Source organism: Mesoplodon mirus (assembly GCF_964341445.2).
Source record: "Mesoplodon mirus genome assembly, chromosome: 15".
NCBI lineage: Eukaryota > Metazoa > Chordata > Mammalia > Artiodactyla > Ziphiidae > Mesoplodon > Mesoplodon mirus.
This window is the reverse complement of record NC_138991.1, coordinates 73,922,952-73,946,259: the sequence shown is the minus strand read 5'-3', so window position 1 is coordinate 73,946,259 and position 23,308 is coordinate 73,922,952. Positions and strand designations below refer to the sequence as shown.

The 23,308-nt window shown below is 38.6% G+C and overlaps 1 protein-coding gene across 2 annotated transcripts in view; it reads right to left on the bottom strand.

The window, feature by feature from the left end:
* Nucleotides 1–23,308, bottom strand: part of PLCB1 (phospholipase C beta 1) — a 692,285-nt gene that overhangs the window by 205,077 nt on the left and 463,900 nt on the right. For both annotated transcript variants that reach the window (XM_082644419.1, XM_082644420.1), the window contains exon 4: nucleotides 20,611–20,748. In XM_082644419.1, coding sequence (XP_082500545.1) covers nucleotides 20,611–20,748 — 138 coding nt within the window. The remainder of the gene's footprint in view (nucleotides 1–20,610; nucleotides 20,749–23,308) is intronic.

Sequence of the window (23,308 nt, the reverse complement as noted above, 5' to 3'; positions counted from 1 at the left end):
GTGAAACAAACTTGATGGACACACAGAAAAGCTTTGGAGTAACTTTTTAACAGCTTTAAAATAAAATATCCTCAAATTAGATTATTTTAAACTAAGAGTAATAACTACTGGCACTGATTTTCAAAATATGTTTCTGGTATAATATTTTCCAGACTAGGGGTCGAACTTTAGACTTTTGTGGATCCATGGCAACCTTATGCTTTGGTAAAAGTATTTATAATTGGGGGCAATGTACCATTTTGTATGTTTACTGGGGGCCACTTCCACAGCAGAAATAGGTACAGAGAAGGCATTATGAAGAGCTGGGGAGATTTAATTGGGTCTGACCTTTAAGGCTGAAAGATAAGACCTCTATTACATCTAGTCCAGCAGAAATATAATGTGAACTACACATATAATTTTAAATTTCTAGTAGCCACTTTAAAAAATGTAGAACTAAACAGGTGAAACACATTTAATAATATATTTTATTTAACCCAATATTTCAAACATATTATTAGCCATGTAATCAACATAAAAATTATTGAGCTATTATATAATTCTTTTTATGTGCTTTAGTCTTTGAAATGAGCTGTGCATTTTGCACTGAAAGCCCGTCTTAATTTGCACTGGCAGCCTTTCAAGTGCTCAACAGCCACACATAGCTGGGAGCCGTGGCTGCAGCATTAGTCAAGGCAGGTCTTCTAGATCCTTCGCTCTTTCTATGGGTCCTTTATAAAGCCAGCTGAAGGACTGCATCATCACCACCTTCACTGCACAGACACAGCTGTTTCAGAAAGTAAGGCATAATTTATTTTACCACATTCTCAGAATGTGAGCATCTAAATTTCCAAGTGTGGAATTCCTAGAATCCATGGACTTCCTGCAGCCTTGTGAGATATGCAGAAAATCTGACCCAGGCTGAATCAAAATTCAGGGTCTAAAGCAGTAACCAAAGCAACTTGAGAAATAACTCAATCCTTGGTGGGGTACTTGGTCTCAGTCTATATTACACTGAGCTAAAACACCATGTGTCTTACTTTGAGTTCCCCAGAAGCAGACCCTGAGACAAGGATTTATGAGAAACGGGTTTATTACAAAGTGTTCCCTGGCAACATTATAAGGGAATGAGAAGGATTGGGAAGCGAAGAAGGCAGACAGTTGAGATACCAAGCAAACTCCGCAGATGGTAATTTTGGCTTAATCTTTCCCTGTGTAGACCACTCCTGAAACTTGAGTTTTCTGATGAGCAGAAAAGGAGCTGGAGTATGGTGATCCCTGTGCCTGTTAGTCTTGGGTCAGGGCTTGCTGGAGGGGATGGAAATCCCCAGGCACTTCCTGCTTTCCTCGATAGTAGGCAAAGGGGTTTCCAGCATCCAGAGGGTGCATACAACAAAGAGACATGGGTGTTGGCTGTTGGAAGTGAAAGCACATCCCCATCGAGGTGTTTTATATGAAAATGGTGAATGAATTGGAGGGGATATGGGTAGAGCACTGTTAGAGTCAGATGGATAACAAATTTCAGGACTTTTGGGTACCAGAAGTAGCTACATTGTGTAAATAGGGGATGTGCAACCAAAGTATTGGAGAAATTGGTTCACATACGTTCTAGAGCAGGGCTTCTCAAACTTTCATGTGCATACAAATCACTGGAGGTCTTGTTAAAATGCAGATGCTGATGCAGATGCTGGGGAGGGGGTGGCAAAGAATCTGTATCCCAAGTGAGGGCTATGTCAGATGATGCTATGAGTAGCAAGAGGACTTACAGCACTGACGGAAAGCTTGATAGAAATGTAGGACTGTCAGCTCCACACCAGATTTCTGACTCAAAATCTGCATTTTTTCCAAGAAACTTTTATATATTTTATGCATGTTGAAGTGTACTGCTGGGCCAGGGTCAGAACTTTAAGGATTATTCTAATCTTTGTCTACTTGCTTCCCAAGCAAATAAAGAAATATTTTGGTCATTTGTTTTAGAATAACCAAAAAGCCCTTACAGCTGTATTAAGAACAACATGGCTAAGAGATGTGGCCAGAGCAGCTTAAAGCAGCCTCAGCCTCCGCTCATCATGAGATTATGACATATGCTTTGCTGCAGGGTAGACGGCTCCCAACCTGGCAGGGCTCTCATAAATCCAGCGCTGGGCCCTAGTTAGTACGGCATTGGAAGGACAGCTTCTTATTTAATCTGGAGTATTTGTTTTTCTACTTTCTGAGGCAAAGTTCTGATGATTGCTACTAAGCTTGGGTCAGCCCCTGCTATTTAAACCCTGAAGCTTCTTAAGTGACATTTTCTGCCGTAGGATCGATCTCTTCTTGTGATGGGGATTACAGAGACCTGAACTAGAGGAAATGGATCTAAAGATCAGCTTCTGTGGGATTTCACCTGGAGTTTAAATGCACGTGTTCATATCTTCCACCACAAGATGATTTCTGCAATTCCCTCACCCCGGCGTCGTTACTGAGATCCCAGTCTTGCCACCATTAAGTTTTCCTAACATGTCACAAAGTTAATGTACTTTTATTTCTAAAGTTATTTAATTTCTGTCATTCTTGCCATAGGATTTATGTGTTTGCTTAATACTACTAACAATTATTTTACAAGTTTCAGTTACCCTCATAGGTATTGTTTGAGTTTTTACTAGGTACTGAGCTAAATTCTTTGCATCCAACAACTTAATTAATTCTTACAGTAATTCTCTAGGAGGCAGGTACTGTTATTAGCCTCATTTTACAGATGAGGATTCAAAGTTTCAAAGCACTTATAAAATTTATTTATATCCTCAGAGTTAATAAGATCACAGTTTGGGGTTAGATCACTGATTTCTTGGGCTCCAAAACCTGTACTCTTAGATACTGTGCTTTCTGTCATTTTGTCCTAGAACATTTTAAGATGGCTGCTACATACAGTTCAAAAAGATAAAAATGATAAATAAATCCACTTAACTATGCTGTGTTTAAAACACTGACTTAGCACTTACTATGAGCTATGTACTGTTCTAAGCATTTTGTAAGTAATTATCTTATTTTATTTTATTTTATTTAGTTATTTATTATTATTTTTGTGGTACGCGGACCTGTCACTGCTGTGGCCTCTCCCGTTGTAGAGCACAGGCTCCAGTTGCGCAGGCTCAGTGGCCATGGCTCACGGGCCCAGCTGCTCCACGGCATGTGGGATCCTCCCGGACCGCGGCACAAACCCGTGTCCCCTGCATCGGCAGGCGGACCCTCAACCACTGTGCCACCAGGGAAGCCCAGTAATTAACTTTTTAATACTCACAACAACCCTATGAGATGTACTCTGTTATTACCACACTATTTTGACAAATGAGATAACTGAGGCACAGAGGCATGCAATGACTAGCATAAGGTCCCACAGCTGGTTAGAGGCACATCCGAGGTTTGAACCCAGGAAGTTTGCCTCTGGAGTCTGAACACTTTACCATTATGTTACAGTGATGAAATAAAGTGTGAAGTTCATAAAGTATACACCTTACCACTATGCTATGATGATGATGGTAGAGGAAAAATGATAAGATGGAGAGAGGGGTGAGGTCCATCACAAAATGCAGCTCTAAAGTCTTAGAACTTTGATAGAGGAACTCACAGATTCAACTTGAACGTGACTGAACTAATGTGAAGAGAGAGATTCAATAACTTTTAGATCTAGCCGCCCTAGATCCAAATACTAGTCATGAAGCTATTCAACAACCGTTCATAATTCTGAGAACAGAGAGAAATTTCTCCCATTGACAATTCACACCTCTTAACTTTTTGGCTCAACTTATGAACACAAGTGGTATACAGACTAAGACAGAACCTTCTGGAAGAAATATCATTCTTGCAGATATTTCTGTTTCCCATTGTTCTGATGCATGCTATCTTTAGTATTTTAATGTATTTTTTAATCTTTCCTTTTTCTAGCATTATGTATCTCTGTTATACCTGAAAATGCATAGAACAGTGTAACTAACACATATCCAAATTTAACAAATGTTACCAGTTTGTGATATTTGTTTCCGTGCTTTATAAAAATTATATTCTTAAGACACTGCAGTGCAGACTTATTCTATGGTGTGCTTCTCCCTGATTCCATTTTTCTCACTTTCCCAGGAGCAAGCTCTATTTTGAAAAGCAGATATCAATACCTTATCTATTTTCATATGGATTCTGTGGACAGTGGTCTTTATCAGGGTTCAACAAACCCCTGAGGGCTAAATCCAGCCTGTCACCTGTTTTTCTAAATAAAGTTTTACTGGAACACTTATGTATTGTCTATGGCTGCTTTCATGTTATAGTGGCCCAGTAGAGTAGTTGCAACAGAGACTCCCAAGGGGCAAAGTATTTACTAGCTGGCCCTTTACAGAAAAAAGTTTGCCAGTCCCTGGTATGGACTCCTATATGTTTATTTAAAGTATTACATAAATCATATCATACTGTATGCATCTTTTGGCCAATGGCTATTTGCAATCAACATTATGTCTTTAAAACGTGTCCTTGCTTCTCATGTAGATCTAGGTCATTAATTTTAACTACTATATTATTCCACTATAAGAATGTATAGCTAATTCATTCTTCTGTTGATGAACATATGTAGTTTTTTCCTTCAAAAATGTTTATTTGCACAAACCTATTTTTTGTTGACTCAAGCCACAGACAGAAGTTTCTCTAGGGTTATTATCATGATGTATTCTTAGGATCCATGCATCTTCAGCAGTACTAGAGGCAGCTGCTTGCTCACCAAAGCAGTAAGGACACTCTGTGTTCCTTTTGGCAGTGTAGGAGAGCTTGTACTTTCCTACATTTTCAAAAACAACTTGCTATTATCAGCCTTTCAGAAAATTTTTGCAAATCTGATGTATGCAGTGTGGGACCTTGGATTGGTCTTAATTGGCATCCCTGATTCACCTGCCTGGTTGAGCCTTGTTTTACATATGTCAGGGTTGTTCCACTTTTTCTTTTCTGTAAATTTCCTGCTCACATTCTTAACCCATTTTTTCTTTGGGTATTTGTACTCACTGTCTTTAAAAAGGGGAGGGTTTTTTGTTTGTTTGTTTGAGATTTAAGCTCAAGCACAAGGTGGTGGTCAGTCTTAGTCCTATTGATAGAAACAAAATTAAACATAGTAACTGTGTCTTGTAAATGTCACCCGTGATCGTGGCATGCCAGGCACCCAGTCCATGGCTGTGACCTGATACCAAGCATCTAGAGTCACAGAGAAAAGGCAGAATGTGAACTCTGTCCTCAAAAACATGTATTTGTTCAGTGAGTTCTTTGGGGAAATGAGAATATTCTAAAAGGAATACCAAATCTCTTTCTCTCTCTGTAGGTATATATATAAAATTATAATCTATAATTTTATAAGCAATTATGAGTCAATGGTTACCCTAATGAAGTAAAAGGAGTGACAGATGACAATAATCTAAAAGCAGGTATTTCCAAAGTACCTGATTCGGAAGTCTCAATCTATTGTATTTTTTAAATAAAAGGTTCCTGGAATAAATAATAATTTAAAACAGGGTATTTTAATATTTGTGAGACATATGAAAGTCCTAACAATTTTTAATAGCTTTCCATTTATTTTTAATTTATTGGCAAACCCCTATTGCCATCATTTATAAGGGTGTCATTCCCATTACCTCTGCTCATCATCAGGTAGCAGGTTGGGATTTGAGTAAGAAGGAACAATGCACAGCTCATTCAGGGTTGAGTTGCATGGCTGAGCACAGTTCTCCCACCTGCTGGCAGGCATCAGAATTCATCTTGCCGTGCATTTGTCTTAATGGCACAGTAAAGAATCTTTTCATGGTGAAGGATGGAATATGAGCTGCAAAGGCTTTCATTAAAAGCAGAAAAGACTGTCTGAGAAGTAACTGTGTTTACAGGTCTATGTAGAGTATTTAGAATTTTGGCAAAATTTCCGGCACAGTTCCTCTGTTTTGGGTGGCAGTGAAGATTTATATTTTATAGTCAAAATGTTGATCTCATATTCAAAGAGAAATAGTTGTCAAATACAATATAATTACTGATACCAGGAAGCATATTACAACCCAGTATTATCAGCACTGGGACACTAGAATCCATATTACTCATATAATGTAATATCAAGGAAAGGTGCATGTTATTCAAATGACTTTAGGCTACAGTTGCCAAAAGCACAACTCAAACTAGCCTAGGAAATAGGAGAATTTGCCAAAGACACTGAGTATTTCCTGTAACTGAAGGAAAAATTTGACAAACTGCAGTTTGCAGAGTATCAGGAAACTGTGGTCTGGATACCAGGGAGGATTTCTTCATTGCTTTTTTTTTTTTTTTTTTTTTTTTTGGCACACGGGCCTCTCACTGTCGTGGCCTCTCCCATTACGGAGCACAGGCTCTGGATGCGCAGGCTCAGCGGCCATGGCTCACGGGCCCAGCCGCTCCGCGGCATGTGGGATCTTCCCGCACCGGGGCACGAACCGGTGTCCCCTGCATCGGCAGGCGGACTCTCAACCACTGCGCCACCAGGGAAGACCTCTTCATTGCTTTTTCACTGCTCTCTCTTCCTGATGTCATTACTTTTTTCCTGACTGACCAACTTCTTCCCCATGGCCACCAACTGCACCAAGAGTTGTCACATATGGCGCCTCCCACCACCAGAGAGAGTCTGATTGACTTCCTCATATCCAATATGAAAAATCCTGGGAAAGGTCTCTGATTGGTCTACCTCTAGAACAATCTATTTGAGTAAGAACTTATTAGTGTCCATGACAATCAAATCATTGTAACTGGAGGAGTATAGAAAACACTGCATATAACCATTCATAGGAGTAGGAAGAAAAGGATGTGCATCATCCCACAACTTGTGTGAGATCTCATAGTTCTGCAGCCAGCTTTTTGTCTGTTTGTTTTTTATTTTTTTGCGGTATGCGGGCCTCTCACTGTTGTGGCCTCTCCCGTTGCGGAGCACAGGCTCCGGATGCGCAGGCTCAGCAGCCATGGCTCACGGGCCCAGCCGCTCCGTGGCATGTGGGATCTTCCCAGACTGGGACATGAACCCATGTCCCCTGCATTGGCAGGTGGACTCTCAACCACTGCGCCACCAGGGAAGCCCTGCAGCCAGTTTTTTATACACTGGGGAATAAATCCATACTTGTTGACCTGAGTTGACTGCATGAATGAATGAATGTGTAAATGAAACAGAATTACATCCATGCTTTATAATTTATTGTTTGTGAAATTAATTTTTATGTCTTCTTCATTGTCATAAGTATTCATTCATCATGGTTTGCTACAGGGTTTTGGATAATAGCTTTACACATTTCCTCTTGTAATTTGAACTATGCTGGAATAAGTTATAAGAACTCACAGTCCTGTGTTTAGCATGGGGCTGAGGGGACTTTCCAGTTAATAAAGTACAGAAACTTTAATTTTAGGGCTTAGAGCATCTGCATTGGCTTTATAGATATGCTTTATGCTTTGTTTTATGTTTTGGGCTGTATTCTGAAGATTCTTGCCCAATTATCTTTCCCTGGGTAAGTGAAGCACTGCTCTATCCTGATGGTCTAAGGAAGAGTTTACATGCCTGGAAGTGCAGTGTACGAGATGTGGATGTAAGGATCCACGTTTTGAGAGCTAACGGTCTAGTATATCCCTAGCCCTGTTCTAACACCTTTTGATATTCTCCTGCCCAATGGGAAAAGTTTAATGTGGTGATATCAAGTTAAAATGAACCTTAAGAGAATTCTTCAAATGGAAAGAAATAAAACACCCGAAAGTGCAACATCCTTGGCGCAGAGTGGAAGAAAAGAGAAAAATGTTTGCTTTGGTTATGTTTTCATGATGAGAGGTTTTCAGTTGTATCTTTGTGAGTCTCACATATTTTGAGCATCAGCTGAGGAGACACCCATCTCTCTCTCCAGCTAGTTTCCTGAGTCATTGCTAATTTTCACAACTGAGAAAATGTCCATCAAATGCCCCAATATGAAATACCCAAAGCATCCTTTCCATAGTGTTCATGTCACTCAACCATATTATTGAAGTGGTTCTGTCCAAAACCCTCATGGCTACTATTGGTTGCAGTGCGTGGGCTTCTTATTTCAGTGTCGTCTTTTGTTGCAGAGCACCAGCTCTAGGTGCACGGGCTTCAGCAGTTGTGGCACCCGGGCTCAGTAGTTGTGGCGCACGGGCTCAGTAGTTGTGGCACATGGGCTTAATTGCTCCACAGCATGTGGGATATTCCTGGACCAGGGATTGAACCTGTGTCCCCTGCATTGGCAAGTGGATTCTTAACCACTGTGCCATCAGGGAAGTCCTTGTTATTTTCTTAAGGATAAAATATATTTTAAATTCTCTCTGAAGATATTTTCTCATTTTTTATTTTAATTATTTGTTTCTTTAATTATCCTGTGTGTCTATTATTCTCTTTTTGTTCATCTTGGCTTCCTTTGTCATTCAGTATTGTAGCATTTCTCTACAGTCTGTGGATGTTTTATTGTTAGTTCACATCTTAGATGGGGCAATAGGAGGGCCAACTGGGAGCTCTGGGTGTGGGAGTGAGACTGACCAGTTTGCAGACTTCTTTCCCAGTGAGCATGTGGGTGCCAGCCACCATGGTGTAGTACCCACAAATGCTAGAATGAGAAGAGCTTTACTCTGGATCCTGAACTCCAATGCTAGCCACCATATTTTTCAAATTATTTGTTCAATTTCATAAAAGACAGACATTCAGATCTTTGACCCAGGAAGTAATCGGTTATTGATTAATTCTACATGAGCATCAGGAGGAAGGAGTGGAAGGTTAGTTTTCTCACCCCCAATTCTTACTCCGTGTTCTGCTGGGCTGGTAGAACTCGAGTCTAGAGTATGTCTCAATTGTTTCTGAGTAGGTCAGGAGCTTTCTTGGCTGTAACTCTCTATGTAACCTAGACTGTGGTCTTCTTGACTCTATCAGACACTTTCCTCTTTCCATTTTCTTCTCCTGCAAACTTACTAAAATATGTCATGTCTTAGTGACCTATCCATTCTCTTCATCATTGTGTATTTATATTCTTCTATCATCATATTCACAGTAACTCAAGAGAGATAAGAGATCACACCTGTGCTCATTTTGCTGTTTTGGGCTAACACTGCTTTAAATTTTATGTCCAAAACCAAATTTCTGATTTTCCCTTCCTAACTCACTCCCTCTCTCAATAAATGAAATTCCAAAAGGCCCTGAGATCATCCCTAGCTCCCTCTTTCTCTTATTTCATGTATCTGATACATTCAGTAACTCTTTTGGCTTCACATTCAAAATACATCCAGAATCTAACCATTTCTCACCATCTCTAACCCAAGCACTCTGCTCTCCTTGTTTCTGTTTCTATAGCCCTACTGTGGCTTTTCAACAGAGCAACCAGAACAATCCTGTTAAAATACATCACCCAAATCCATCCCTTGCTCAAAATGATGTAATAGATACCTGTGTCACTGAGAGTAAAACCAAATTCTCACAGTGGCCACCCACCACTATTTGGGTCACCTGTCACATCCCCCAGCCTCTTCCTCTCACCTCTCCCTGTTCTCCTCCCTGCTTATCACTCTCTTCCACCAACACACTGTGTCACATCTATCTCAGCATCACTCTCCTCCATGATAACCACTTGACACACTCCAACATCTTCATGGTTTTCTTCATCATATCAGTGTAACCTTATGTGACCAACTTATTTAAAATTGAAATACACACACCCCTGAAACACTTTCTATCTCTCTTCCCTGCTTTATTTCCCCCTGGCACCTATCACCATCTTATTTATTTTGTTATCATCACCTTACACCCACCATTAGGTAAGCTTCATGAAGACAATCATTTTTGTCTATTTAGTTTATCCCCAGCAGTCAACATTGTACCTGGTACACAGTAGGAAATTAAGTATTTGTTGAGTGAATGAATGAATGATTATTATTATATAGCCAATAGGAAGATTATTTTAAAGTATTTTCAAAAAAAATGTTTTATTCTTAGGAACATCTTATTCCTTGGGAGCATTTAATGCATTGGAAACCTAAACATAACAACTGACATTAAGGCATTAGATGAAACAGGTCAACATGCCACTTTCAAAGGATAGCAGGTATTTTTCCACAGTAATTAAACATGTAAGCCAAATTTTCTTAGATTTCTTCTTCCTTTATGTCATGTCTTAGTGACCTATCCATTCTCTTCATCATTGTGTATTCATAATAAAAAATTATGGTGATTTTTAAATTTTTTTCTTTATTTATTTATTTTTGGCTGTGTTGGGTCTTTGTTGCTGCACAAAGGCTTTCTCTAGTTGCAGCGAGTGGAGCTACTCTTCATTGCGGTGCACGGGCTTCTACTGCGGTGACTTCTCTTGTTGTGGAGCACGGGCTCTAGGCTGCTCAGGCTTCAGTAGTTGTGGCTCATGGGCTCTAGAGCACAGGCTCAGTAGTTGTGGCACACAGGCTTAGTTGCTTCATGGCATGTGGGATCTTCCCAGACCAGGGCTCGAACTAGGGTCCCCTGCATTGGCAGGAGGATTCTTAATCATGCGCCACCAGGGAAGCCCTGATTTTTTTAAATGTATCTTTGTGCCTGCTTTAAGGTAAGGTATGCAGATAATACAATTAGGGCTTTCTCAGCTGCCAGGCTCAGAAGACAGGGAGGCAGAGGAACGAGTGGGAAGCAGCTTATTTCTGTGTTATGGAATGGATGGAAGAAAAGTGAAGATGCTGCTGCTTAAGCAGTTTCCTGTCTTTTTTCCTGGGGAAAGTGGACTAACAGTAGCCCACAGTCTGAAATCATGATCATTTCTGTGTCCTTGCATATGTACTTTCCCTTAAGTTAAGCATTAATTCATTTTCATGGCATCCTTGAACAATGCCTGGTTCAAAAGAAGCTCTTGTTTAAGGAATGAGAAGAGACAGCAGGGGAAGGTGGGCAAGGGTGATTTCTTCCACAATCAACATAATTGCAATTGCTGGTTCTTATCTGAGTGTAAGAAGAGATTATCATCTGAGTTGCCTTTTGTTTCCCCTCTATTTTTTTTAATGAATGTCTTTTTTATTTTATTTTATTTATTTTATGTTTTTACTTTTGAACTTTTAAACTTTTATATGGATGTTCCAGATGGGTAACACTTCCACAAGTTGAAAGTTTATAATGTACATCTTTCACCTGCCCCACGCTCATCCAAAACTCAAGTGCAGAACGTGGGGGTAAATCTCATTTTCCAACAAAGGACATCCACAACTGTAAAATCCCAAGACTAACAGTGCAATGTATTGACCAGTCAAGAACTTGGTCCTTATTTATGATTGGGTGGGGGGAATATCCTAAGATGACATAGGCATATGAGAAGGCAAGGAATAGCAGTGAATGAAGATCACATAAAACACAATAACCAAGAGGGCTAACTTTTCACATGTGTAAAAAGCAATATATATTCAATATGGCAATATTTTTGGCACACATAGACTACCCCCAAGGAGATCAGCACAGTTTTCCATTATGTCCCAAAATACATTGCTGAAAAGAATATATGGAACCTCATTCTCTTTTTCTTAATCATTTTCATTTAAAGAAAAGCAAGACATATCCATTGCTCACTTACCATAAGTTGGTGCTAAATTCAAAAAGGAAATGATATCAACTTCACATTTTGTACAGAATATCTGTTAGTGTTTGAAAATTATTATCTCAATGTACATGTCTCAGAATAAAAAGAAATGTAAGAACTTTGTGTCTATTGAGGTCAGTTTTAAATATCTATATTATTAATTTGAAGGACAGTCTAAGAAAAGTCCCAAGGTTTTTGAGGAATCAAGTTCTATATCAGGAATGGCCAGAGGAGGCTGTGGCAGGACGCTTCACTAGTCCCTCTTTCTCTTTTCTATTTCATTTAGTAGACTATAATTTCTTTTTCTTAAAAAAAGCCCCCACCCCCTTTGTGGCACCTTCTCTTATTCCTTCCCCTAAAAGGCCTCAATTATTTGTCCAGCTGAAGATATTTTCTCTTTTCTCCAGAAAACATGTGGTAACTGGTGGGTAGAGGGAGATGACAGTGACAATGAACTTGAGTGGGAACAAGGTTGGGATCAGGAAAGATGAAGAGGTTGGAAGCCACCAAGAATCCTGGCAAACCTTGGGGAGAGTTCAGTGCTGGGGGGAAGGGACCTTGGAGCAACTAGCTCAGAAGCCTCAATTTTCTGGACTCAAAAATGAGGATATTGGAGTGTATGATGCTCAAAGTCTCCATGGCTCTACAATTTTTCATGATCTATCAATTGCTTTCAAGAATTCATAAGCCTCTTTCTCCCTTTCTTGCTCCTTCCCTTCCCCTCTCCCTCCTTTTTCCTTTCTTTCTTTTTATTTTTCTGCCAAAACACACATTTATTGAGTGCCTAATACCAGCTAAGCACTAAGATAGATCTTGGGAACACAAATGAGTAAGCTATGTTTTCTGATTTTAAGCGGCTCACAAATCCAGGGTAGGGTGTCAGACACACTGACAGATAATTAAAGTGTGAGAAATGCAATAGCAAATATGCATAGGGTTCATCAAAGAACAGGAAGGAACCATCAGTTTTTCGTGGAACACATGAAATAGAAGGGGAGATGGATGAGTAAACTGAGTCCCTGCGGAGGCTTGGAAATTCTCCTGGACAGAATGAGAAGGGACATCTAGGAAAGCACACACTTCTGAGGGCAAAGAATTGCCATTATAAAGGAAGAAAGAATCACAGGTGGTTAAGAACAGTTGAGGCAGAATGGTGCTAGGGTCCAAGTGGTGATTCACTGGCACCTAAGGGCAGAGGCTATGTTTGTTTTGGTCACGGATAAATCCCTAGTACTTGCCACATACTACACCCTCAATGAATATTTGTTCATTAAATGAATGACTGAATGATATGGGCAGAAAACTTCATTTTGTGGGTAATATGCAATGAAAATTACTTGAAGCATGATCAGGTTTGAGGTTTTTTTAGGATCATTCCTAGCAGATAGACACACAGAGTTGGAGAGCAAAGAGAGGATTCTAGGAAAGGAGGTAGAAGGCATCTACAGATGGGACCCATCAAGAACTTGAACAAGATGGGCGGGGGGAGCAGGATGAGGAAAGAGATATGAGAGCTAATTAGGAAATTCAGAGAGCTTGCAAGTTATTTGGATGGTGGGCAAGCAAATGGTGTGGATGCAGTTAAGGTAAACTTCCAGGAAATCCCAGATCACACTCCCCAAATGAGTAAACTAGATTGCCTATGATATTCATACCTGCAGAGGTGACAGAGGTTACCCCCAAATTCTGAAATAGCTACTGAAAACTGATGTCAGTTTATAGAACATATTTTTGGAGAGCACATTTATTCTGTGACAGTTACTTCAAAATCTAATAATTTAACAGACAGAGATCCTCTGTTAAAGATTTTTTTTTGCATGAGTGAATTAACATTTAGAAAACTAACTGGCTCAACCAGTTTGGGAAATTGGCAATATCCATCAAGGCTAGACATAGGAAGACCTATGACCATCAATTACATACTTCACAGAAAGGCATATGTTTATAACAACACTGTTTGTTTTTTATTTTTAAATTGAAGTATAGTTGATTTATAATGTTGTTTTAGTTTCTGGTGTACAGTGATTCAGTTACATATATATATATATATTTTCATATTCTTTCCCATTATGGTTTAATCACAGAATATTGAATATAGTTCCCTATCCTATACAGTAGGACATTTTTGTTTATCTATTTTATATATAGTAGTTTGTATCTGCTAATCCCAAACTCCTAATTTATCCCTCCCCCACCCACTTTCCCCTTTGGTAACCATAAGTTTGTTTTCTATGTCTGTGAGTCTGTTTCTGTTTCATAAATAGGTTCATTTTGTACCATATTTTAGATTCCACATATGATATCATATGGTATTTGTCTTTCTTTTTATTTTATTTTATTTTATTTTTTAAATTTTTTAACCACACCGCATGGCATGTGGGATCTTACTTCCCCAACCAGGGATTGAACCCACGCCCCCTTCATTGGAAGCGCAAAGTCTTAACCACTGGACCACTGGGTAAGTCCATGTCTTTCTCTTTCTGACTTACTTCACTTAGTACGTAATCTCTAAGTGCATCCATGTTGCTGCAAATGTCATTATTTCATTCTTTTTTATGGCTGAGTAATATTGCACTGTGTGTGTGTGTGTGTGTGAATATATACATACATATACATATATATATATATATATATATATATATATATACACATATATAAAACACATCTTCTTTATCCATTCATCTGTTGATAGACGTTTAGGTTGCTTCTATGTCTTGGCTATTGTAAGTAGTGCTGCTATGAACATTGGTGTGCATATATCTTTTCGAATTATAGTTTTCTCTGGATATATGCTCAGGAGTGGGATTGCTGCATCATATGGCAACTCTACTTTTAGTTTTTAAAGGAACCTTCATACTGTTTTCCATAGTGGCTGCACCAATTTACATTCCCTGTAGGAGAACACTGTAGGAGAGTTCCCTTTTCTCCATACCCTCTCCAGCATGTGTTACTTGTAAACTTTTTAATGATGGCCATTCTGACTGGTGTGAGTTGCTACCTTGTTGTAGTTTTGATTTATAACAACACTATTTGTAATAACCTCAAACTGGAAACTGCCTGAATGTCCATCAACTATAGAATAGATAAATAAATTATGGTATACTATTTAGCAAAGAGAATGAACAAAGTACAACCACATGCAAAATGTAGACGAATCTCATAAATATAAATTTTGAGTAATAGAAGTCAGACCAAAAAGAAAACGTAGTCTATGATTTCATTTACAGAAATTTTAAAAACAGGTAAAACTTATTTATAAAGTTGCAAGTTAAAATAGGGTGTGTTAATAGGGTAGACACCTGGGGTGTTGGTGATGCTCTGTTTCTTTATTGGGGTGCTGCTCACATGGGTGTGTGCTTTTTTTCAAAAATTCATCAAGTTATATAGTTACAGCTTGTGCACTTTTCTGTGTATATTATATTTCAATCAAAGTTAAAAAAAATCAGGTCAAGTCCCTACGAGTAGCATGGCTAAACAAAAAAATATTTTTTATTTTGTTTTTCCAATTTATAAATGCTCAAGATAATTCAGTGTGTAAAATATTAAGGATTGGAAACAATGACGTCTTTCAATTCTTGTGCAGAGAAGTGGACATGAAATTTCCCCTTCATGGCTCTGTCATTAGACATCTCAATCTTAACCCCCTGGGTCCTTGCTGTCATAATCCAATGCATTTTAATACACTGAAACAATGTCTGGGCTGAAATTTGCCAAACTGGGTGGTGGTTCGACAATGTATCTACCCAGGGGGCCTATCAGAATATCTAACCAATTAGAACTGAATATCAGAGCTGGAATCTCAAATCCTGTCTCTCGGGGTGATAGGCCATTGGATTGAACAAGGATCTGGGATAGGAATTGGGCAGGTGGGTGACAGGGTGAGCCTCCAGGGACCAGAACCCAGAGGGAAGACATGCTGAAAATCATTTTAGATTTCTAAATCCAAACAGGGAAGTCTCCACCTCTGTTGCCTTTGCACACAGAGATTCCTCTTTACTAATCCTGAGACAGATTCATTTCTTACTGAAATTCTCTTGATGAAGAGTGATCTCCCATGAGTTACATACTGGATCCCTGAGACCTGACAGTAAACATCAGCATATGGCAATCCTGTGAACCCTGCTCCTGGCTCAGAGCAATCTGTTTTAACCTACACAATGGTGTTTAGGCTGCATGACTGCAGGAAGAAGTAGGCACAATTAGACATCTCTATGTAGTCTCCCACCTCAAAGGAAAGCACAATATTAGAAAGGGGATTAGAACTGGGCAGGAAGAAGAGAATTATTTTATCTTCAGACTTCTTGACCAATAGAAAACTTTGCATTGACCTGATAAATCAGTTAACTTGTTCAAATGGCACTGTTTTTTGGAGCTGATGTAAATGATCTGTATTTTGCAGTCCGTGTTAACCTTACCAGTCAGATATTTAAAGAAATTCGCCAACTGGTGTGGAAAAAAGCCTTGAGGATTTAATAGTCCTTACTCTCAGCTACTGACTTCTGTCTTTGGCACTGAGAAAACAGAAGCAATCAAAAAACATCTACAGTTCCCTCTATTACATGGATGATTTACCAGCATCTCTACTGATGGACTCCAGTTTTCCTCCTCTTATTGATTTAATGCCCTTGCTCCTGTCTGAGCACAGCCCCTCTATTTGTGAATAAGAGAGAGTCAACAATTTTCTTTTTCTTGGTAAAGGACCAGAGCGTTTTGTACTCCATATGTTCTATGCCATAACTACTCAACTATGTCTAGTGAAAGCAGCCATAGATAATTTGTAAACAAATAGGCATTGTTATGTTCCAATAAAACTTTGTTTATAAAAACAAGTGGTGGGTCAGACTTGGTCTCAGGCTGTAGTTTACTGAGCCTTGTACTAGATCCTACCACTCTCTCGACCGCTCAAGGACATGCTCTAGCAATTCTCTGACTCGCTTACATTGTTTTCCCTCCACAGGATCATTCCCACAAGCATACATGTATTTTGTGGTTTCGCCCATCTTAAAAACTATCTCTTGGTCTCACTTCCCCGTTCTAGCATCTTTCTCATTTTTCCCCTGCCCTTTACATCAAAACTTCTCACAAGAGCAATCTCTTTTGGTTTCTTAATTTGCCTCTACTGATATTCCCCAGAGACCTCTCCAATAGACTTTGACCCTGCTACTCCACTGTAGTTGCTCTAATCAAGGTCACCAATGACCTCTATATCCTTAAATCCACCCATCAATTCTTGGCCTTCATCTTACTTGACCTATGAGTAGCATTTGATCCTGTTGATCACTCTCTTCTTCTTGAAACACTTTGCTTACCTGGCTCCCAAACACACATACTGGCCTCTTTGCCACCTCACTGGCTACTCCTTCTCAGCCTACTTTTTCTGATTCTTTCTTATCTCCTCAATCTCTTCATGTTGGAGTATCAATGACTCAGGTCTTGGACATCTTCTCTATCTACAGTCACTTCCTGACTGAGCTCATCCTGTCTCATTAAATACTATCTATAACCTGATGACTTTCAAACTGTTGCATTATATTTGGCATTGAACCCCAGGTTCATATATCTAACTGCCTACTCAACATGTTTCTTTGGATATCTAATAATAATCTCAAATTGAACATAATCAAAGCTGAAGCCTTGTTGTATACCACCAAATGTGTTCTACTTTAAACTTTCCTTATGAAGTAAGTGGCATTTCCATCCTTCCTGTCTCTTGGACCAAAACTCTAACATCATCCTTGATTCTTCTCTTTCTCTCACATGCAACATACAATTGTGATTGTTATGCTCTGGATTCTTCCTTTAAGTAGATGTAGATATAGATATTCAGACCCCTTCTTATCTCCTACATAGCTCCCCCTTGGCCCAAGATACTAATAACCCACTTAAAATATTTCTGTAGTTTTTTTACCTTATCTCCCTGCTTCCAATATTGCCTCTGCCCTTGCGGTCCATTATTGACTAAAGAGTTAAGTCAGACCAAGTCCACCATCTGCTCAAAACCCTCCAATGGCTTCCATCTCCCAAAATAAAAGCCAAAGTCCTTCAGAAGCCTACATCACAATACAAGAAATCGACATCTGTTGCCTTTGCTAGTTTCCTTTGCTGGTACCTCCACCTTTGCCAGGATTCACATAGCTGTGCATGGAGGACTGTTGGGAATTAACAGTGGGAGAGTAAAGGGAAGGATGATGGTATTCACCTCCCCCCTGAAGCTCTGAGGAGGGCTCAGGGCATCCTGGAGAGGGGGGTTGAAGTCCAGGAGTTCCAGGAGTAGCAAATGTGGATGTGTTCATTGGTCCTCAGGGTAGCAGGAGATGCAGGAATAAGTGTGAGACTCAGAGGGCAAATGTGAAACAAACCACACATTTTTCAGGTATATTAAAGGGAGGTATCCCTCGAGGGATCAGGGAAAGTCCATCTTTACGACACAGAGAGTTGGCAAATCATGCTGCATAACAAGGAGAGTGACTTTTACTTAACTGCAAAAGATACCACTCTTCTAGTCCAACTACAGAGGGAAAAATTGAAAGACAGTTTTCCCCCAATCCACCTTTGAAAGGAGTCACTTGTCTTAAAGAATAAATAAAAAAATCAATATCAAGTGATTTATGTAAGAAAGAAAGCACGCAAATCTGGAATAATATATTTAGGAAAGCTGAAGTCCTGGTTCCGATAAAAAACAATTTTAATCGACTCAAGAGATTTCTCAGGAATCTATGATATTGTTGCAACTTTCTTCAGATTTTTGCCTTCTCTGAGCACTCCATGAAGAAATAATCCCCTTCCCCCATCCTCATACCCTCTCCTCCTGCTATATCCTTCCACACAGACCTCCATCTTAGGTCTGTACAGTACAGTAAGTGTACTTCATCATCGTGATTTATCTTTTTATTTCCTCCAGAATGCTGTGTCCCTGACACTGGAACACAGAAGGCACCTGACGAATGTGTGTTGAATCAATGAATGAGCCAGAATCCCTTGGTAAACAATTTTTTTCTGAAGACATTTGACTTTCAAAGAAACTCAGGTTCCTGTCGGGTGTTATACATAATGAAGGAAACTGTTTACTTTGGTGCTGGCACTATGCAAGGTACTAGGTATGTTGGCTCCGAAGACTAAACAGAAGGTGTGATGTTATGAGACAGTGCTGACAATTAAAAGGGTGGAAATTAAGTTTTCAGAGTACATGGTGTTTGCAAATTTTAATCTTCTGGCTGAGCAATTTCAATTGAGGAAAATTGTCCTATAGAATATCACAGTCTGGGAAGGCAAAACATATTCTGTATCTTCATTAATTATACTAAGCAAGTAGCTGCTGGAAAAACGTCTATAGATTCAGTTCTGAGAGGGAATACTACAGGGCTCAGTAATCAAAATCCCTAAAGGCAATTAGTGAGCAGAAGCCCACAGGAAATTAAAGAGAGGAGGAAATTATAATGTTTTCAACTCAACCACACAAAGGTTTAATGCAATATAAGATATGCAGATTGGTTTGTAATATAAAGCTATATTCACTCACAGTAAAAGCCTCCCTGAAAGTCACTGTCATTTAGTGAATGCTTTTAACTGAGAGTTAATGAATATCATGAATTGGTCATTTTTTTAAAAAAACTGAATATGACTGTATTTCAGGAATGATGTTTTTAAAATATTTTAGAAATATTTAGTACTTGTTTATCTATATTCATCCATCCATCCAACCATCCATACATATATTGAGAAGTGAAGTGTATACACTCAACAGAATACCAGCAGGTACCAGAATAAGAGTGATTGCAAGCAAGTACGATGCTGTCACGCAGACAATGTTTCACTGAACAGAAGTCTCTCTCCAAGCATAAATGATACCATAGAAGTAAATGGGTGACTTGGTTCTTAAAGAGAGAAAATAGATGGGGTTTGTAACACAGCCTTGATGAGTAGTTTCTAAAGACCTCAGTGTGTCAAAACTAGTTGGCATTTTATTTATTCCATTATAAGAATTGAAGTTGATGTTATGCAACTTTTGGGAATAAACCTCTACCGTAATCACTAAAGAATTAGAGGTCAGGTCAGATTATCTGGTGTAGCTCAAAAAAATATCAGAGCACTGAGGCTTAAAAAATTATAGATCATAATGCTCAGGCAATGAACACTGGCCTGACATGACCCCATAGTTCTGATCCGTCATATGAGAACTGTGTAAGGGCACAGACATGATATGCAGACTTCAAAGTGTTCCTAGATTCATATTCTTAACTCTGGAAAGAAATTGTATGAAGGGTCAGGATCATCACTAGTATCTTATAAACCATAAACATGGGAAAAGAAATCTTTTCTTTCAATATGTTCATTTCAGTTCTCTTCTAATGGCAGTTGGACATTTTTAGAGAAAGCATCAAACTTGAGTCCAAGTTTCCCAGAAGTTCATAGCTTCTTGTTTGATATATCTTGCCTTTGTTCTGGTTATTTCTGTATGCATCTGAAAGACCCACTATCTTAGTAAACTAGCAACTCCTTAATGGAGAGGGCCATGCCTAATTCACCTTTCTAGTCCATGGCTGAATGAATATTTATTATTATTTAAAATTGCTATTTAAAATTTTAAACTTTTCATTCTTTCTCATATTAATTGAGCAGCTACTATGTGTGTAATCATGGGTTAAGTGTGCACATGGTAAAAGAAGTTAATAGGTACTTAAATGTCTGCCCTCTAGGAAAGGGATGGAAAGAAGATGGTAAGGCTAAGAGAAAATGGGTTGGGATAAGAGGTTTAGGTGAAATGGAATGTGGTTTCATCTATATTTTCTTTTGCAAATAAATTATTTCAAATGCCTTATTTTCTAATGTAAAATATCCATTATTCTAAGCCAATGCCATTACTTAGAAGTGTTTGAATTACACTTCTACTTGGCAGCAGAATGATTTTTAGATGGAATTTTAACACATGCTAAATATGACAAAAACTCAAAGTCTTTCATAGGAATCAGGACAATATCATACGGATTCAGATTGAGGTGACAAGCTCCAGAAGTTTCAATCCACATACCTTGGCCACTTCTTCTTGGAAAGCCACGAGGTTCAAATGGGAGATGTTAACTAAGTCAGGCCCATACACCACTGTTATCATGCGATGTTCCAGGCGCCCGATGTTCCCCACATCCAGAAGTTCACGTAATTTGGGGTCCTGGATAATAATAAATGTTGAAATATTTAGTTTTAGCTAGAGATTTTAGAGCATAATATCAAAAGAATTAGAGTTAGAATGACTTAAAAACAAAGTTGCCTTTTATTCTTTTTTTTTAATTTTTAAATTTTTATTGAAGTATAGCTGATTGACAATCTTGTGTTAGTTTCAGGTGTACAGCAAAATGATTTGGAGATATATATGTATATATATTCTTTTTCAGATTTTTTTCCCTTATAGATTATTACAAAAACTGAGTAGAGTTCTCCATGCTATGCAGTAGGTCCTTGTTCGTCATCTATTTTATATATAGTAGTGTGTATATGTTAATCTCAAACTCCTAAATTATCCCTCGTCCCTCCTTTCCTCTTTGGTAACCATAAGTTTGTTCTCTACATCTGTGGATCAATTTCTGTTTTGTAAATAAGTTCCTTTGCATCATATTTTTAGATTCCATATATAAGCAATATCATATGATATCTGTCTTTCTCTGTCTGGCTTACTTCACTTAGTATGATAATCTCTAGGTAAAGTTGCCTTTTATTCTTACTAGAAACTGGTATGAGTTGAAGTCCTTCAACCCAGAAAGGCCCAGAGAGGTGAAATAACTTGCCCAAAGGTTGTGAAGAGAGTATTTCTGCATAAAGATTTATGATCCTCAGATCCTCACGGTATTTTTTTATATTATATTATATTATATTATATTAATTTATTTATTTGGTTGTGCTGGGTCTTAGTTGCAGCAGGTGGGCTCCTTAGTTGTGGCATGCATGTAGAATATAGTTCCCTGACTACAGATAGAACCTGGGCCCCCTGCATTGGGAGTGTGGAGTCTTAACCACTGCGCCACCAGAGAAGTCCCATCCTCATGGTATTATGCTAAGTGAAATAAGTCAGAAAGAGAAAGACAAATACTGCATGATATCACTTATATGTGATTTAAAAAAAGCTGAACTCATAGTGACAGATATTAGAGTAGTGGTTACCAGGGACTGGAGGGTGGGAAAAATGGGGAGATGTTCGTCAAAGGGTATAAATTTACAGGTACAAGATAAGTTCTGGGGATCTAATGTATAGCATGGTGATTATAGTTAATAATATTGTATTATATATTGGAAAAATGCTAGGGGAGTAGATCTTAAATGTTCTCACCACAAAAAAGAAATGATAATTATGTGAGGTGATGGAGGCGTTAGCTAACAATCTGGTGGTAATCATTTTGCAATATATAAATGTAACAAATCAACATGCTGTGCACCTAAACTTACACAATATTGTGTGTTAATTATATCTCAATAAAGCTGGAAAAAAGACTTATGGTCCTAAGTCAAGAGCTCTTTCTGTCACACTGTCATTCAGTAACACATTTTTATGTGTCACAATTCTCCCTTTATTTCCTCCAATCATCCCATGAATCACATATTGAAATGTAAAATCTCATCCTTCTCCTCAATTCATGAACACATTGAAATGAAGAGGGTGGTTTGGCAAAATCAAAACACAACAGTGCCAACCAGGGCTGGGGCAGAAACCTAGCTGAGGGTCACAGCGTGGACTTTCTCCGCACTGAACACTGACAGAGAGGACTGTTCGAGTGAGCCACATGGCGGCGCCTGCCATGAATATGTTATTTCAGTTCTATCCTCAAAAAGTACTGGGATGTGGACATAGAGAAATTCTGCAGTCTTTTAAGAGCAAGTTGCCTTCTTTGTGATATCATAAGTATGGGTCCCTTGGAGATCTAGTCCTGCTGGGCAAAGGAGATTTCCAAACTTTCTGAATTCAAAACAAAATCTACATAGGGCTCCGTCATTTTGGCTGAATTTATTTTCCTTTCATACAGGCCTTGAAGAAGATAAGAACTTCATGCAGAAAATTAGCATCAAATCAATCACTTAGCAAATTTTCAGCCAGCTTCTGAGCAAGGAAACAACTTACATTCTTATTTATTTAGATAAATGCTGGGCCAACAGTGCTTAATGACTTAGGATGGTTATTCTGATCTCCCTTCTGAGGTTTTTATATACAGCACCCTTATAAAGAAAAAGCAAGCTTGAAAAAACCAAGAAAGAAACAACAAAACCTTTCGAGCTGAGTTATTTGATTTGGTGACATTAATTATCTCTTTAATTAATAAAACTTTCTCCTCTGTTCAGCCGAATGAAGAGGAATATTTTCAGGTAAGTTATGATGAGAGGAAATCCCATTTCAAAGCTGTGCCCCATATAATCAAAACTTCAACTTGACTAACAAGCTGATAATTTATCAAGAACATCAGCCCTCCTTGAAAGATCAAATGCTATCACAAAAGTATCAATTTGCATGACCTAGAAAAGGAGAGGAACACAGTAAAAAAATATTAAATAAACAATCATAGCAAAAAGGGAAATGTTTAACATTTTACCATTAATGAAAGATTAAAGGATAATGTTCCAAAAGAATGGACTTTTTGTGAAGGCTACTTAAAGAATGATACCAGCTGTTCAGTGAAACAATTAACTGCATCTCAGGTTTTGATCACCATTGAGGCAAATTTCAAAGAGAAAATACATTTGATCAG